Source organism: Cibotium barometz, chromosome 5 (assembly GCF_041138505.1).
Source record: "Cibotium barometz isolate CiBa-2024 chromosome 5, ASM4113850v1, whole genome shotgun sequence".
Taxonomy (NCBI): domain Eukaryota; kingdom Viridiplantae; phylum Streptophyta; class Polypodiopsida; order Cyatheales; family Cibotiaceae; genus Cibotium; species Cibotium barometz.
In genome coordinates, this window is record NC_141050.1 from 55,878,248 (window position 1) to 55,896,138 (window position 17,891).

The window sequence follows — 17,891 nt, forward strand, 5'->3', positions numbered from 1 at the left end:
CATAAAACTAGTCACACCACTTACACACCTAATATGAAATTGCCTTTTTCTCAGCATCAACTAGCTTTAAAACAATCCTTTAATAAAACCATTATGTCACTGATGACAATCCTCAAAGTCTCTGGTTGAATCCTTATTTCCAGTTATTCATTCATTGGTATACTTATGGCATCATTGGCAACCAGAACGCTCACCACCTGTTCACTCAATGGCCTTTTCCATAGTTCCTAGCTCATAGTAACCGGCAATATATTCACATAACAGAATGGAATCTCCGTGGAAAATCAGCAAGATCAACCCACAGATCCATATAAAAGAGTCATGGACTCATCCGTTGAGGACCAGCAAGGTCAATCAACCAGATCCATGCCCGGTTTCAGAAAACAACTTTTATTCCTTGTTCCAATATCTTCCACGATGCACGTGTGGGTATCGTCGGCGACCCAGAGCCCGAGCACCGTATGGTCAGCACCCTATAGGATCCTTCGCAGGTGACCTAGCGCTTCACTCATAGGCCGCTTCCTTGGTCCCTCATCCACCGTACCGAAAGCTCACCATTTAAATCGAACCGAGGCTGGTCAAGACCCCGATCGACCTTGCTACGCGAGACGTCCTCCATTGACTCTCCGTCAGCAGTTGCAACTTTATCAGTTAGGTCTCCATGACCTTAATCCACAAGACGGTCAAAATGCTTCCCCAGCATTCTTGACATAAAATAGTCATTTACAAACAGTCACAAAATACAGTTTTTATATCGAACTCTCATCTTTCCACATTATCCCTCCTCAATCCACATTACTTAATCCACATTCCATTCAATGTGTATTCATTTGCATCCATTTACTCATATCGACGACACATTATTTTCCATACGCATTCACGTTCATTATTCTACATAGACATCCATGCATACATCCATTTTCACATCCTCATTCATACATCCACATCCACATACATAACCATACATCCACATCTCCTTACAATACACACACACACACACACACACATATATATAGACACACACATATATATATATCTACACACACACACACACACACATATATATATACACAAACATATATATATATATATATATCTACACACACACATATATATACACAAACATATACATATACACACATATATATACACACACATATATACACACACACACACATACATGTAGGGACACGTATGTGTGTTTGTTATATATATTTATAAATGTAGAAACATTTAGTTTAAAACAAAGCATTTCTTCATAAATGTATATGTATACATATACATTTATAAAGAAATGTATATCTATATTTTATATTTTTTATATGTATATATCTATATGCATATATACATGTATATATACATATACATGTATATTATTATATGCATATATACATGTACATATGCATATACATACATATATATATACGTATACATACATACATACATATATACATATACATATATGTATGTATATGTATATATACATATGTGTGTGTGTGTGTGTGTGTATATATATATGTATATATACCATATAGACACACATACACACACACACACACACACACACACAAGTATACACATATATATATACAAATATGCATGTGTACATACATACATACAAACAAATATGTGTGTGTGTGTGTATGTATGTATGTATGTATGTATATATACATATACACATATATATATCTATATATCTATATACACATATAGATAGAGATATATATATACATACAACTAGCAAAAAAATAAAATCAATGTGAGTGCAAGCAAAAAAGAAACTATTTCTACTCTTTTTATTTTCCTTGATCTTGTTTTTCTATTACTAACATGTGATATTTTACATTCTATGTGTTTGTTATATATATATATATATATATATATATATATATATATATATATATATATAAATGTATAAATATATTCATTATTATCAAAAAGACTTGCATTCATTATACTCTCTCTCTCTCTCTCTCTTTCTCTCTCTCTCTCTCTCTCTCTACACACACACACACACACACACACACACACACACACACACACACACACATGTATGTATAGAGTTATATGTATGTATGTATACACACACACACATGTATATATATATATATATATATATATATATATATATATACTTTCATGTGTGTACACACACACACACACACACACACGCACACACGCACACACACATATATACATATTTATATATACGTATATATGTGTATATATACATATGCATATATCTGTATGTACATACATACATATGTATATATATTTATATTTCTATACACACACACACACATACACGCACACACACACACACATAGACATGTGTGTGTGTATATGTGTGTTTGTTATATATTTATAAATGTAGAAACATTTCTTTTAAAACAAAACATTACTTTATAAATGTATATGTATATGTGTGTGTATATATATATATATATATATTATACACATATATACATATATACATATACATTTATAAAGAATATATATTTATATATTTATTTATTTATTTATACACACACACACACACGTGTGTGTGTGTGTTATTTAATATAAATATATCAATATAAAATAAAAAGTTAACTTCTTTTAAAACAAAACAAAACATGTATTTATTTAAAGCAAAACCAAAAATAATTTTATTCTCTCTCTCTCTCTCTCTCTCAAAATAATATATAATATATAATATAAGCACATAATCCTATTTTTTGTTTATTTAAAACAAAACAACTTTTCTTTTAAAACAAAACAAAGAACATTTTGTTTGTTTAAATAATAACAAAACAGTAAGAATATGGTGTAGCTAGGAAGAAAAAAAGTTATGTGGTGGTATAACAACCGAAGATATTATCGTGGGGCGTGCAACAAAGGTGATTGTTGTGGGTGAGCATGTAGCAATAGGCTGAGCTAATGGTGGTGAGAAAGGTGATCGTCGAGCATGTAGAGGGCAACCAGCAACAAAACGAAGATTATTTTGTTTAAAAGGTAAGAAAAAAAGAAGTTTTAAAAATATTAATTTTTAAAAACTGTGGCAAAGATTATTTTGTTTAAAAGGCAAGAAAAAAAGAAGTTTAAAAAATATTAACTTTTAAAAAACTGTGGCATCGCTGAGGTGAGTTGCGAGGTCGCTGATGGGATTTTGATTGCGATAAAACCATTACCACGCTCGATGATCTTCTCAACCTCCACGCGGGTTTTTAAAAAAACTGTAGCAGGGCTGAGGTGAGTTGCAAGGTGGTGTCGCTGATGGGATTTCAACGATTGCGACAAAACCACTACCATGCCTGATGAACTTCTTAACCTCAACGCGAGTTTCTTTGAGGTTGACACCCATGGATTTGAGCAGCTTGGCTGCAATTCCTGTGCCTTCACAAATCAGACCCAGAAGGATTTGTTATGTGTCGACGACGAAGTTGTGCCCTAAGCGTCGGGTCGTGTGGTGAGGCGGTCGCTTTAAAGGCGACTGGCTGCAACAAAACAAAGTTTTCTTTTTTTGAACTTACGTTGTGGTGCGTAGCGCTGATAGTCAAGAGTACAGTAGCGTGCAACAGGTCGAGGTGAGTGTGGGTGAGGTGGTCTCACTGATGGTTAAGCGTCCAGCAGAGGCAACTGGTTGGGAGTAGTGGGAAGGACGTTTGAGCGACAGAAACACTGATGGTTGAGCTTGCAGTAGGGCCGGTGAGCTGATGGTGGTCGTTGACTGTCGAGCGTGCAACAGAGGTGATGGCAGTACAACGACTGATGGGAAGGATGTTCGAGCGTGTAACTGTAATATATGGCGATGCTGCCACACTAGGTGGCTTCCACGAACTCTCTCGATGGCACTCTGGATTATAATGATCGGTGGCTAGTCGCGATCTTCCCCGAATCTCATGATTAGCAATTGGCTTTGGATTATGATGTGCTCGCTAGTCGCGATCTTCCCACAAATCTTCTAATCTTCTCATCTCATGATTCAAATGCTGCAAGCAAATATAGTGTGTTTCCACGAATCTTCTCATCTCATGATGATTCAAAAGCTGCAGCTGCAAGCAATGCCGTGATATGGGAAGAGGCTATAGAGGGCATTTCTTTGCTCGCCACATGGTAGGCACTCCTGCCCGCCATGTGGCAAGCCAAAAATAATATATACTAGTGGGCAACTTGTGCTTCACACATCTTTTGAGACTCCAAGTTCAAATTCTACCCAAACCTTCTCTTCCCCTTCCAGAACCTCGAAATTTTTGCCATGTGGAAGCTTTGTGAAACTCTTCCTTAAGATAATATAGAGATAGAGATGTAATAGAAATGGGCTGAGTTAATTAATGTGATCAACATAGAAAAAATTGTACACCCTGAGGCAGTCTCATTTTTATCGTAGCGTCCCGTTGGAGGATGGCTATGGCAGCAATGCAGATGAGGCGAGCTCCTCCTCCTACATTATTATTATTATTGCGCGGGCTAGTGCAGCAGCGCCGACACCTGCAGTGCGAGGCCGATCTTGCCTCTCACCTGGAGTCAGCGCCCTCCACCAGAAAGGCCTCCCACTCCTCCCCCTTCGCACGCTTCGCCCAGCGCATTCGGGTAGCCTACGAGCGCGTCCGATTTAAGAATCTCCCTCCTCAACTCAGAACTGCCGCTGCTGCAGCGTCCACCCACGCCGTAAGGCACGCCCTATTCTCTTCCCCCCATTATTTACGTCTCTGTTTTTTTTTTTTTTTTGTATCTGTGTCTGCTCCATAAAGGCAAAAGAAAAAACCAATTCGCGTTCAACAGAGATCCTCTGCCGCAGCCTGTTTTTTGAATGGAATTGAATGAAACTGAGATGCAATTTCCAGGGACCTGCTATGTGGAGACACGTGATACAGGTACATGTATATATACATACAAACGGACATACTCATGATGCATAAGTGCGTACATTCATACAACGTTCTCTTGTACATCTGCAAGGGAAGTGGATGGTTGAGTGAATAATGGGGAACTCCTTATATAGTGCAATAGGGACCTGGCCGACTGGCTCTAGGGTTGGCCGACTGGCCTTGGACAAAAAAATAGGAGTAAAATACAATAAAATACCAGATAAATGGTAAAGCCCCAAAACACAGAGATGCACAATTCTAACATCCCCTCTGCAGCTCATAGTGTGCAAGAGTCGGAAGAAGATAAGTCGATGAAGATGCAACCATGGATCTTTTAGCATCGCGAATACTGGAATCACCTCGGAGAGAGCATCCGCCAACTTGTTTCCTCGAAACAAAATGCCACCACAAACAGCAAAGAACTTTGCTTGGCCACGAAATTCCCACACAAGTGTGCAGTGAACTCCAAGAATAGATGATGAGCTGCTGGACACACCACGCCCATAATCCCTAACAGTTGATGGAATACATCACGTCCCAAAAGCCTTGAACAATGAACTTGGAACAGATCTAGTTCATAATCTCTGTTGTACCAAAGATAGCCATGTCCTGCCAGATGTCTAATGCTTGGAACTCTAAATCACGATCTCCATGCACCAGTAAGTGGAGTTGCAATAAGCCCCCTCTCTCGCCCACAAGCCTCTTTTGGCTGGAAGCACATGGGGGGAAATTGCATGTGTACTAGAGAAGTACACCATCTGGGTTCTGAGCCAGAAGCGCCTTGGAAGCCCTAGAAGTGGTACTAGAATCTGTATCACTATCCTGTGTCGTGTCTTTGCCTTTTCTCTGAGATGAAGCCTTGCCCTTAGTCTTGTTCTTCTTCTTGGATAAACAATCTTTGGACAGATGGCCTCTTTTTCCACAAGTAAATTAGCAACTCCGACCTTTCTTTTGAACCGAGGAAAGTGCCTGGTCAGAATTGTTGACTGACACCTTCAATTTACCTCCTCGTGAGACGACAACGGACTCCTCCTCCAAAAGTAGGGAGCTAAGATCATCAAAATCCAACTGAGTGGATGTGACCTGGCATCGCAAAGATCGAGAAATCACATCATAGTCCGGAGGAAGCTTGGTGAGGATAAGAGCAGCCAGCTGAGAAGAGGACAAAGCAGCACCCATAGTCAGTAATTGATCATGGATACCTTGGTCTTCATGAGAAAAGACTGCATGGAATCGTTTTCAGGGAATAAAAAACCGTAGACCTGCCCTTGCAAGGCAACTGCTCTCATCGATGAATCTCGTGCAAAGAGATCCTCCAATTTTGCCCATACCTGATGAGCACTGGTGAGTTTGCACGGCTGATGAGACCTCCTCTGTGATGGTCCGCACAAGCACAGAATGCGCCTTCGAGTCTCGATTCTCCCAGTCTTGTAATTCCACAGCAAATTTATCTTCCTGATCTTGAGTCCACCGCCTAGAGTTTGAGGACACTCGGGCTTCCTTTCAGTGCCCTGAACAATGTCCCACAAACCCTTGTGGATGAACTAGATCTGCATTTGAAGCTTCCAATGAGCATAGTTGGGTTCTTTCAACTTGTCATGCTTGTTCGTACAGGCCCCAGGGGGAGAGCCATATCCATAGCAACAAAGAACAAATCTCAGCTCTCAAACACTTCTCTCAAGTGCTTTCCAAGGAAGGGAGGCACAAGGAACAATCAGCCTCCTCTCAAACCTAAGAGAGAAAGAGGTGGGACAGCAACAAAACAGTCCATGATCCACCGGGAACCTCCTACTGGAAGGGTAGTGTCACATGCACTCTACACTGTAGTGTGTCACCAATTGGCCGACCATTTGGTCCATTCCTACTTTTTGCGTCTCGTTCACTTGAGGCCAGGCCGGTGTCTCATGTGAAGAGGCCAGTATTTTGCTGACATGGATGGGAGTCAGACTGGTGCCACCCGTGTGTTAGCAGGATGGTGTCGTATGGACAGGAGCCAGACCAGTGCCACCCGTGTATAACCTGGACTGTGTTCGATCCATGGGACTGTCACGCCATGGAAGAGCCAGTATTCGTGCCGTGTTTTATCTATGGGACTGTCACACCTAGGGAAACTCGTGCCTGGAACTGTGTCTTACCTATGGGACTGTCACTCCATAGGAAGACCAGGTTTTTATGTTTTATGTCGTGCCAGTTTTGTGCCGACAGATATTTTGTACATGTTCCATGAACGGGAGATATGTCCATGTTACTTTTTGCACATGCACACATATTTTGCATGTTTGAAACTGTTTTCGCATGACATGTATTTGTGTGTTTGCCTGCCTGACGTGTTACTTACTGAGCGGGGACGCCTGCCAGTGAGTCGTGAAGTCTGCCCTGTATTCTGACGAGTTTCAGTGCATGTGAACAGGTGGTAAGTATATGGTACATGTTGTTTTAATGTTTTAAATTCTAACCCTTTGATTTATAAGGTTAGGGGTTCACACTTATTTAAAAGTGGGCACCCACTTTGGGGCCAAGGTGGGGAGCCTCACTTTTAAGTGAGTGTGGGGGTGGGCATGGTCACCTACCCCCACTAATCCCCCACATGCAAGCGTGGACAACACTAAGGTTATCTCCACATTAAATTTTATTAAAAAGACTCCCTCCTTCAAGCGTAAAAGATCCATCGCTTCTTGTTTTTGTTCATCACCCGTCGTTACCACCAACTTGCGTGGAGAAATCGGCAACCATCTTCTCTTCGCTGGTTTTTCCCAAGCGGCTGGCTGCCTTCCTTGTACGACTGCAGTACCCACTGCTGTGCTGGCTGCGCCTGTCTCTCTACAGCCGGCTGATTTTACTACAAGAGGGCTGCGCCTGTTTTCCAACAGATTGCTACAGCAGCACAGAGGCGGCTGTTCCTGACTACTGTGTGCTGCCTCTGCTCCTACAGGCGACTGCCTACACTCTGGCTGCCGCTGCTGCACCTGCCCCTCTACAGGCTACTGAGCTTGCTGCTGTCTGCAGGCGGCTGCCTTCTCTCTCCACCTCTACAGGCGACTCCTCCAACAGGCCATACCCTCTGCTGCCGGCTGCGCCTGCCCCTCTACAGGCTGGCTGCAACTACCTCCCCACAGGCGGCAGCATACTTGAAGGCTGGACATTATCCACCACCAGTAAGTGGTGCTCATTCTAACACAGCAGGCGGCTGTGGTCTTTCGAGGTGATGCTTGTCTTGGTGGTTCACCACGAGGCAACTGCTTCTTCATCAAGAGTGGTTTCATCTTCTTCATACTTCGAGTATGGGTTTTCTATCAACCATCTACAAGTAAGTGATTTTCAGATTTGAGTAAAGCATTTTATGTTTAAATCTGAGAAAGGATTCATCCTTCTACGGCAACACCCGTTCGGTGCCGGGTTGTCCAAGTTGTATTGGCGAACCTCGGTCCAAAGGTGCTGAGATCGGGAGAGCCAGGCGTTAAGTACGAGAGCGCCTGTTTGTGCGTGGTCTCGGAACACCAGTGAGGCGCTCTCCGCGGAGTCCAGTGAAAGCACAGGACCGCAGAGATTGGACCACACTAGTGGTCGTTCTGCTTCGAGTTCTCTACATCGAAATTCGAGCCTACTTGTTTGGTACTGTTTTCATATGTACATGGACATTATCTGGTTCTCAGAACCCATGGAGCATTGTATTCATTAAATACTCCCAATAAATATATCATATATTGAGGGGGGGGTCGGCCCGTTCCGGCCCCAGTGCTGGTGTCCATCTTTCCATTTCTATTCATTTAAATTCAAGTTGTTTTAAAGTTGTCCATTTCAAATTTGTGATTTTAAAGTTGTGCTATTAAGCGTGTGGGTGTCCAGCGGAGTCTTTCCCACTTGTCGGGATCGGTTTCATTGGTATCAGAGCACGGTTGTTTCCCTCTTCCTAGTGGGGAAACGAACCTGTGTACTGGACATCCCGCTTTTAGCAAACTTTGAACACAATGGACAGCCAAGGCAACCCTTTGGAAGTACCAAATTCGAGGGGTCCATCTAGTGCTTCTCGTGGGTCTGATACCCTGCGTGGTAGGCACAAGCCCCTTGAAAGGGTTATGGATAGTGAATCCAAAGGTCAACTGTCTCCAGGAAAGACAGTTATGCTTGAACAAGACCCTGATGTTATGAGAGCTGAAATGGAACATATGAGAAAACTTTTGCAGGCTCAAGAGCAAGAATTGAAGTTTTTGCATGAAGATCCTCGTCTGCAAAGTGCTATTGAAGCCAGGAAGGCTGATGCTATGGTTGATGTAACCTTTGAGTCAATGGCTCGTGAAGTGGGCAAGAAACCAAGGGAGTTGGCACTTGCCTATCTCCTTCGCAAAGGTGATATCAAAGAGGGGGATGACGGAGAGCTGATTTTCAGAAATCCACCTCGTTTGAAGCATGGAGATCCTGCATCCCAGAGGCTAAAATCTTTTATGCAAAAGGAAGAGGTGACTGTCACCTCTCGTCATGCATCCTCTCCCCAAGGCACTAAGCCTGACAGATTTATGTATGCCAGTGCTCATGGAGGGCACGAAAGTCACATGCATGCAAGATATGTATCTCATGGTGACAGGTCTGCTTCCAGAAAAATTTTGCCTTCTGAGTTGTCTCATGGAGAGACTATGCCATATGCAGGTAAGTCACATGCATCTGAGCTTCGAGTTCGTGGAGCACATGCCACCGTGCCCCATGAAGCTTCTATGACGGCCCATGGAGCCCATGCAGACAGGGCTATCCCGTTGGATAAGGGGAAAAGAAAAAGAGAGGACCATGAGCCTCATGCCAGGAAGCTCAAGGAGTTCAAAGCAGGTGATAAATCTGTCAAATTTGATGTCTTTTATGGTGAACATGATGCTTCTAAGGTGTTAGCGTTTGTGGCACAGTTCGACATTGCTTTTAGTGATGAGGACTTTACAGAAAAGTCGAAGGTGCGCCATGCTAGCATGTTTCTGAAAGACACTGCTGCCCATTGGTGGATCACCGAAAAGATCACCAAGGATCCCATCTCTACTTGGAAGGAATTCAAAGATAGATTTTATGCTCAGTTCTTGCCACCCAACGCGGAGCAAACTCTCACTCAAAAGTGGGACAGGCTGGAACAAAAAGATAATGAGAGTGTGCAACAGTATGTTAACAAATTTTGGAAAGTGTTGCTGGAAGTGACTCCCTTCATGCTAATCACAGAAGATGAAAGAAAGAGGAAGTTTCGTTCTGGATTGCAACCTGCTTATAGATCGGGTATTGAATTGCACCCAAAACATACGTTGCAACAACTCACAGCTTCTGCTCTTGCTACGGAGCAATTGGTGCTCAAGATCAAGCAGGATCAAGGAGGTTCCAAGGCGAAGGACAAGGCTGCCCCAAATCAGCAAAAGGGTGGACAGCCACCTAAAAAGAACTTCCGGGAGCCTTACAAGGGTGGTAAAGCTGAAAATAACACATCAAAAGAACAGGGCCCAAGGAAGAACAAATTTGGACTAACCCCGGAGCAAAGAGAGCAATATGCTAAGGATGGAAAATGCTTTTCTTGTGGTAGCAAAGACCACATGTTTCGGCAATGCCCAGATCGCAAACCAAAGCACGAGGACAAGCACACCAAAGCAAATGTTCATGCAGTTCCTGATGTGCAAGGTAATACAGGTCATGATGCAAAAGAGCGTATGGTTTGCAAGGCTTGGGGGCAAATCAAGGATCAGCCCGCACTATTCATGTTTGATGACTGTGCAACTGACAATTTCATCTCTATGCAAATGGCAGCTGCATTGGGAATTGAGGTTGAAAACATGGGACTTCAGATTGAAGCCGAAGCTGCATTTATTGGTAAAGAGGTGCAGGTTACCCCTTTGATTGGGAAGTTGCGTATCCATATACAGGGCTATCTTGATAATGAGCATTTCTTAGTTGCTCCTCTAAATGGATGTGATGTATTGTTGGGCAAGCCATGGCACCATAGGCTTGAGCCCCGCAAAGACTACAAGTCCAATATGATTTCTTTTATGCATAAAGGCCGCATGCACTTTATTGATGCTGGCAAAGAAGGGGATTCTATCCCAGTTGTATCACACATCCAAATTAATAAAGCAATGAAAAAGAGTCTTTCAGCGTACTTGGTTTTTGTGCGTGTTAGTTTTGTGCCAAATCAACAAAATGTGGATGTTATGTCTAATGATAGGCTGAATTTTCTTAATGCATTCAAAGACTGTTTTGCTGACTCGTTGCCAGGAGAATTACCTCCCCAAAGGCCCGAAGATCACCGCATAGATCTTGTGCCAGGTAGTTCTCCACCTAACAAACCCGCATACCGAGTGAGTGCCGCACAACAAGAAGAAATTATGAAGCAGGTAAACGAGCTTTTAGAGAAAGGTTTGGTTCAGCCCAGTTCCTCACCTTACTGCTCTCCTGTGCTTCTTGTTCAAAAGAAGGACGGATCATTCCGTATGTGTGTGGACTATAGAGCTTTGAACAAGCTTACCATCAAGAACAGATTTCCTATTCCACGTATTGATGATATCTTGGATAAGCTTGATGGTTCAGCTTGCTTTAGCAGACTTGATTTGAAGAGTGGTTATCACCAGATACGCGTGGTGCCACAAGATGTCCATAAGACTGCATTCAGGACAGCCTTCGGATTATATGAATTCTTGGTAATGCCTTTTGGTCTCACCAATGCTCCTGCTACTTTTAATCGTATGATGGATAGGATATTCCGACCCCATCGCAAGTTTACAGGAGTCTTCTTTGATGATATCTTGGTTTTCTCCAAGAATGAGCAGGAACACAGAATTCATTTGGTCACAGTGTTCGAAGAGTTGCGGAAGCACAAACTTTTCGTCAATGCCAAGAAAAGTGAGTTTTTCCTTTCAGAGATTCATTATCTGGGACATATTGTATCCAAAGATGGAGTTACAATGGATCCTGCAAAGATAGAGACTATTCGGAATTGGCCCGAATTGCAAAACGTACATCAAGTACGTAGTTTTCTCGGATTATGTTCGTACTACAGGCGTTTCATAAGGCATTTTGCTATGATTGCCACTCCTCTACATAATCTCACGAAGAAGAAAACTGTTTTCAAATGGACTTCAAACGAACAGGATGCTTTCTTGCAGCTCAAGAATGCGATCATATGTGGTCCAGTATTGATTGTTCCTGACTTGCACAAGTCATTCGTGGTTGAATGTGATGCTTGTGGTGATTGCATAGGAGCTGTCCTAAATCAAGAAGGGCATGCAGTTGCATACGAGAGCCGTCGTTTGCATGATGCTGAGCTTCATATCGATATCTATGAGAAAGAGCTCTTGGCTGTAATTCACGCCTTAAAGATTTGGAAACACTACCTTCTTGGGGCTGAATTTGTGGTCAAGACAGATCATCAAAGCTTGAGATACTTTCTATCTCAAACTAAGCTTTCAGAGAAGCAGATGAGAATGGCAAATTTTCTTTCCATGTTTCATTTTCAGATTGTGCATATCCCAGGAAAGAAAAATGTGGTGGCCGATGCACTATCTAGGAGGCCTTATATTGCTGCAGTCTCAGTGGCCTCTCATGGAGATCTATCTGCTATGAGAGATTTGTATCATTTGGATGCTGATTTTTGCCATATATGGATTGATTTGATGGCTGGTCATTCACATGCCTCTTATGTAATCAATGAGGGTTATCTCATGAAGGATAATTGCCTATGTGTGGTGAAGGATTTGCGTCCAAAGGTTATGGACGAATGTCACGCTCCACCTTATGCTGGTCATAGAGGTATTATGCCTACTACTCGCATGATTCAGAGGTATTTCTTTTGGCCAAGCATGCGTAAAGACATTGAGGCTTATGTGCGTGCATGTATCACTTGCCAAAAGGTGAAATTTGATAGGCAAAAGCCTCCAGGTTTGCTTCAGCCACTGCCTATTCCCTCGCAACCTTGGGAAAGTATCACGATGGATTTTATTATGGATTTGCCTAGATCCCAGCATGGGAATGATGCTATTTGGACTATTGTGGACAGGTTTAGCAAGCAAGCTCACTTCTTGCCCGTCAAGAAAACCATCAAAGCTGATCATATGGTAAAGCTTTTTCTTGCTAATATTTTCAAGCATCATGGTATGCCTAAATCCATTGTTGGGGATAGAGATCCCAGGACTACAAGCCTATTTTGGAGGGCTTTGTTTGATAATATGGGTACTAAGCTTGAGTTTTCATCAGCTTATCATCCCCAAACGGATGGCCAAAGTGAAGCTGCAAATTCAGCTGTGTTGGATTTGTTGAAGTGTTATGTGGCAGATCAAAAGAGTGCATGGGAGAAGTATCTTCCACTTGTTGAGTTTGCCTACAACAATACGATCCATGCTTCCACAGGAAAGGCTCCGTTTGAGATTATTTATGGCAGAGTGGTCTTGCCACCCATCCTTCGAACAAAGGATGAGATTTTTGCAGCTGATGAATATGTTCGTGATTTGGATGTTGCCTTTGGTCAGGTGCGGACAGCCATTGCAAGATCTCAGGATAAGCATAAAAAGGCTGCTGACAAGCATAGAAGGGACATGGAAGTCAAAGAAGGTGATTGGGTATTGCTGAAATTTGAGAAGGCTAGGCTTCGGAAGAGGCCAGGACGAGAAGGATCATATCCTAAGCTTTCTCCTCGCTATTATGGACCCTTCAAGGTGATTCACAAGATCAATGAAGTGTCCTACAGACTTGCTCTACCTAGTCATTGGAAGATTCACAATGCTTTTCATGTGAGTCTATTTCGGAAATATGTGGGGCCAGATCCTGATGAGCCTGTCACAGAAGATCCGCCAGAGATTGAAGAGCTTGAGGAGATCCTCCAGCCAGAACAGATTGTTTTTCACAAGGAGAGAAAGCTACCTGCAGGAAAGCTTTCCACGAGATACCTTGTGAAGTTTAAGAATTATTTGCCTATTGATGCCAAATGGGTAAATGAGGATTATTTTGCAGATTATCCGCAATTGTTGCAGGCATATCTTGAGGCTTTTAAGTTGAGGTCAACTCTTTAGAAGCCCGGGGGGATGTCACCAATTGGCCGACCATTTGGTCCATTCCTACTTTTTGCGTCTCGTTCACTTGAGGCCAGGCCGGTGTCTCATGTGAAGAGGCCAGTATTTTGCTGACATGGACGGGAGCCAGACTGGTGCCACCCGTGTGTTAGCAGGATGGTGTCGTATGGACGGGAGCCAGACCAGTGCCACCCGTGTATGACCTGGACTGTGTTCGATCCATGGGACTGTCACGCCATGGAAGAGCCAGTATTCGTGCCGTGTTTTACCTATGGGACTGTCACACCTAGGGAAACTCGTGCCTGGAACTGTGTCTTACCTATGGGACTGTCACTCCATAGGAAGACCAGGTTTTTATGTTTTATGTCGTGCCAGTTTTGTGCCGACAGATATTTTGTACATGTTCCATGAACGGGAGATATGTCCATGTTACTTTTTGCACATGCACACATATTTTGCATGTTTGAAACTGTTTTCGCATGACATGTATTTGTGTGTTTGCCTGCCTGACGTGTTACTTACTGAGCGGGGACGCCTGCCAGTGAGTCGTGAAGTCTGCCCTGTATTCTGACGAGTTTCAGTGCATGTGAACAGGTGGTAAGTATATGGTACATGTTGTTTTAATGTTTTAAATTCTAACCCTTTGATTTATAAGGTTAGGGGTTCACACTTATTTAAAAGTGGGCACCCACTTTGGGGCCAAGGTGGGGAGCCTCACTTTTAAGTGAGTGTGGGGGTGGGCATGGTCACCTACCCCCACTAATCCCCCACATGCAAGCGTGGACAACACTAAGGTTATCTCCACATTAAATTTTATTAAAAAGACTCCCTCCTTCAAGCGTAAAAGATCCATCGCTTCTTGTTTTTGTTCATCACCCGTCGTTACCACCAACTTGCGTGGAGAAATCGGCAACCATCTTCTCTTCGCTGGTTTTTCCCAAGCGGCTGGCTGCCTTCCTTGTACGACTGCAGTACCCACTGCTGTGCTGGCTGCGCCTGTCTCTCTACAGCCGGCTGATTTTACTACAAGAGGGCTGCGCCTGTTTTCCAACAGATTGCTACAGCAGCACAGAGGCGGCTGTTCCTGACTACTGTGTGCTGCCTCTGCTCCTACAGGCGACTGCCTACACTCTGGCTGCCGCTGCTGCACCTGCCCCTCTACAGGCTACTGAGCTTGCTGCTGTCTGCAGGCGGCTGCCTTCTCTCTCCACCTCTACAGGCGACTCCTCCAACAGGCCATACCCTCTGCTGCCGGCTGCGCCTGCCCCTCTACAGGCTGGCTGCAACTACCTCCCCACAGGCGGCAGCATACTTGAAGGCTGGACATTATCCACCACCAGTAAGTGGTGCTCATTCTAACACAGCAGGCGGCTGTGGTCTTTCGAGGTGATGCTTGTCTTGGTGGTTCACCACGAGGCAACTGCTTCTTCATCAAGAGTGGTTTCATCTTCTTCATACTTCGAGTATGGGTTTTCTATCAACCATCTACAAGTAAGTGATTTTCAGATTTGAGTAAAGCATTTTATGTTTAAATCTGAGAAAGGATTCATCCTTCTACGGCAACACCCGTTCGGTGCCGGGTTGTCCAAGTTGTATTGGCGAACCTCGGTCCAAAGGTGCTGAGATCGGGAGAGCCAGGCGTTAAGTACGAGAGCGCCTGTTTGTGCGTGGTCTCGGAACACCAGTGAGGCGCTCTCCGCGGAGTCCAGTGAAAGCACAGGACCGCAGAGATTGGACCACACTAGTGGTCGTTCTGCTTCGAGTTCTCTACATCGAAATTCGAGCCTACTTGTTTGGTACTGTTTTCATATGTACATGGACATTATCTGGTTCTCAGAACCCATGGAGCATTGTATTCATTAAATACTCCCAATAAATATATCATATATTGAGGGGGGGGTCGGCCCGTTCCGGCCCCAGTGCTGGTGTCCATCTTTCCATTTCTGTTCATTTAAATTCAAGTTGTTTTAAAGTTGTCCATTTCAAATTTGTGATTTTAAAGTTGTGCTATTAAGCGTGTGGGTGTCCAGCGGAGTCTTTCCCACTTGTCGGGATCGGTTTCATTGGTATCAGAGCACGGTTGTTTCCCTCTTCCTAGTGGGGAAACGAACCTGTGTACTGGACATCCCGCTTTTAGCAAACTTTGAACACAATGGACAGCCAAGGCAACCCTTTGGAAGTACCAAATTCGAGGGGTCCATCTAGTGCTTCTCGTGGGTCTGATGCCCTGCGTGGTAGGCACAAGCCCCTTGAAAGGGTTATGGATAGTGAATCCAAAGGTCAACTGTCTCCAGGAAAGACAGTTATGCTTGAACAAGACCCTGATGTTATGAGAGCTGAAATGGAACATATGAGAAAACTTTTGCAGGCTCAAGAGCAAGAATTGAAGTTTTTGCATGAAGATCCTCGTCTGCAAAGTGCTATTGAAGCCAGGAAGGCTGATGCTATGGTTGATGTAACCTTTGAGTCAATGGCTCGTGAAGTGGGGAAGAAACCAAGGGAGTTGGCACTTGCCTATCTCCTTCGCAAAGGTGATATCAAAGAGGGGGATGACGGAGAGCTGATTTTCAGAAATCCACCTCGTTTGAAGCATGGAGATCCCGCATCCCAGAGGCTAAAATCTTTTATGCAAAAGGAAGAGGTGACTGTCACCTCTCGTCATGCATCCTCTCCCCAAGGCACTAAGCCTGACAGATTTATGTATGCCAGTGCTCATGGAGGGCACGAAAGTCACATGCATGCAAGATATGTATCTCATGGTGACAGGTCTGCTTCCAGAAAAATTTTGCCTTCTGAGTTGTCTCATGGAGAGACTATGCCATATGCAGGTAAGTCACATGCATCTGAGCTTCGAGTTCGTGGAGCACATGCCACCGTGCCCCATGAAGCTTCTATGACGGCCCATGGAGCCCATGCAGACAGGGCTACCCCGTTGGATAAGGGGAAAGGAAAAGAGAGGACCATGAGCCTCATGCCAGGAAGCTCAAGGAGTTCAAAGCAGGTGATAAATCTGTCAAATTTGATGTCTTTCATGGTGAACATGATGCTTCTAAGGTGTTAGCGTTTGTGGCACAGTTCGACATTGCTTTTAGCGATGAGGACTTTACAGAAAAGTCGAAGGTGCGCCATGCTAGCATGTTTCTGAAAGACACTGCTGCCCATTGGTGGATCACCGAAAAGATCACCAAGGATCCCATCTCTACTTGGAAGGAATTCAAAGATAGATTTTATGCTCAGTTCTTGCCACCCAACGCGGAGCAAACTCTCACTCAAAAGTGGGACAGGCTGGAACAAAAAGATAATGAGAGTGTGCAACAGTATGTTAACAAATTTTGGAAAGTGTTGCTGGAAGTGACTCCCTTCATGCTAATCACAGAAGATGAAAGAAAGAGGAAGTTTCGTTCTGGATTGCAACCTGCTTATAGATCGGGTATTGAATTGCACCCAAAACATACGTTGCAACAACTCACAGCTTCTGCTCTTGCTACGGAGCAATTGGTGCTCAAGATCAAGCAGGATCAAGGAGGTTCCAAGGCGAAGGACAAGGCTGCCCCAAATCAGCAAAAGGGTGGACAGCCACCTAAAAAGAACTTCCGGGAGCCTTACAAGGGTGGTAAAGCTGAAAATAACACATCAAAAGAACAGGGCCCAAGGAAGAACAAATTTGGACTAACCCCGGAGCAAAGAGAGCAATATGCTAAGGATGGAAAATGCTTTTCTTGTGGTAGCAAAGACCACATGTTTCGGCAATGCCCAGATCGCAAACCAAAGCACGAGGACAAGCACACCAAAGCAAATGTTCATGCAGTTCCTGATGTGCAAGGTAATACAGGTCATGATGCAAAAGAGCGTATGGTTTGCAAGGCTTGGGGGCAAATCAAGGATCAGCCCGCACTATTCATGTTTGATGACTGTGCAACTGACAATTTCATCTCTATGCAAATGGCAGCTGCATTGGGAATTGAGGTTGAAAACATGGGACCTCGGATTGAAGCCGAAGCTGCATTTATTGGTAAAGAGGTGC

The 17,891-nt window shown here is 43.7% G+C and overlaps 1 protein-coding gene across 1 annotated transcript in view; it reads left to right on the forward strand.

The window, feature by feature from the left end:
* Positions 1-4,330: 4,330 nt before the first annotated feature.
* Positions 4,331-17,891, forward strand: part of LOC147638667 (uncharacterized) — a 61,297-nt gene continuing 47,736 nt past the window's right edge. Inside the window, exon 1 of the mRNA XM_086798618.1 lies at positions 4,331-4,655. Within this exon, the coding sequence (XP_086654744.1) occupies positions 4,384-4,655 (272 nt within the window). The 5' untranslated portion in view covers positions 4,331-4,383. The remainder of the gene's footprint in view (positions 4,656-17,891) is intronic.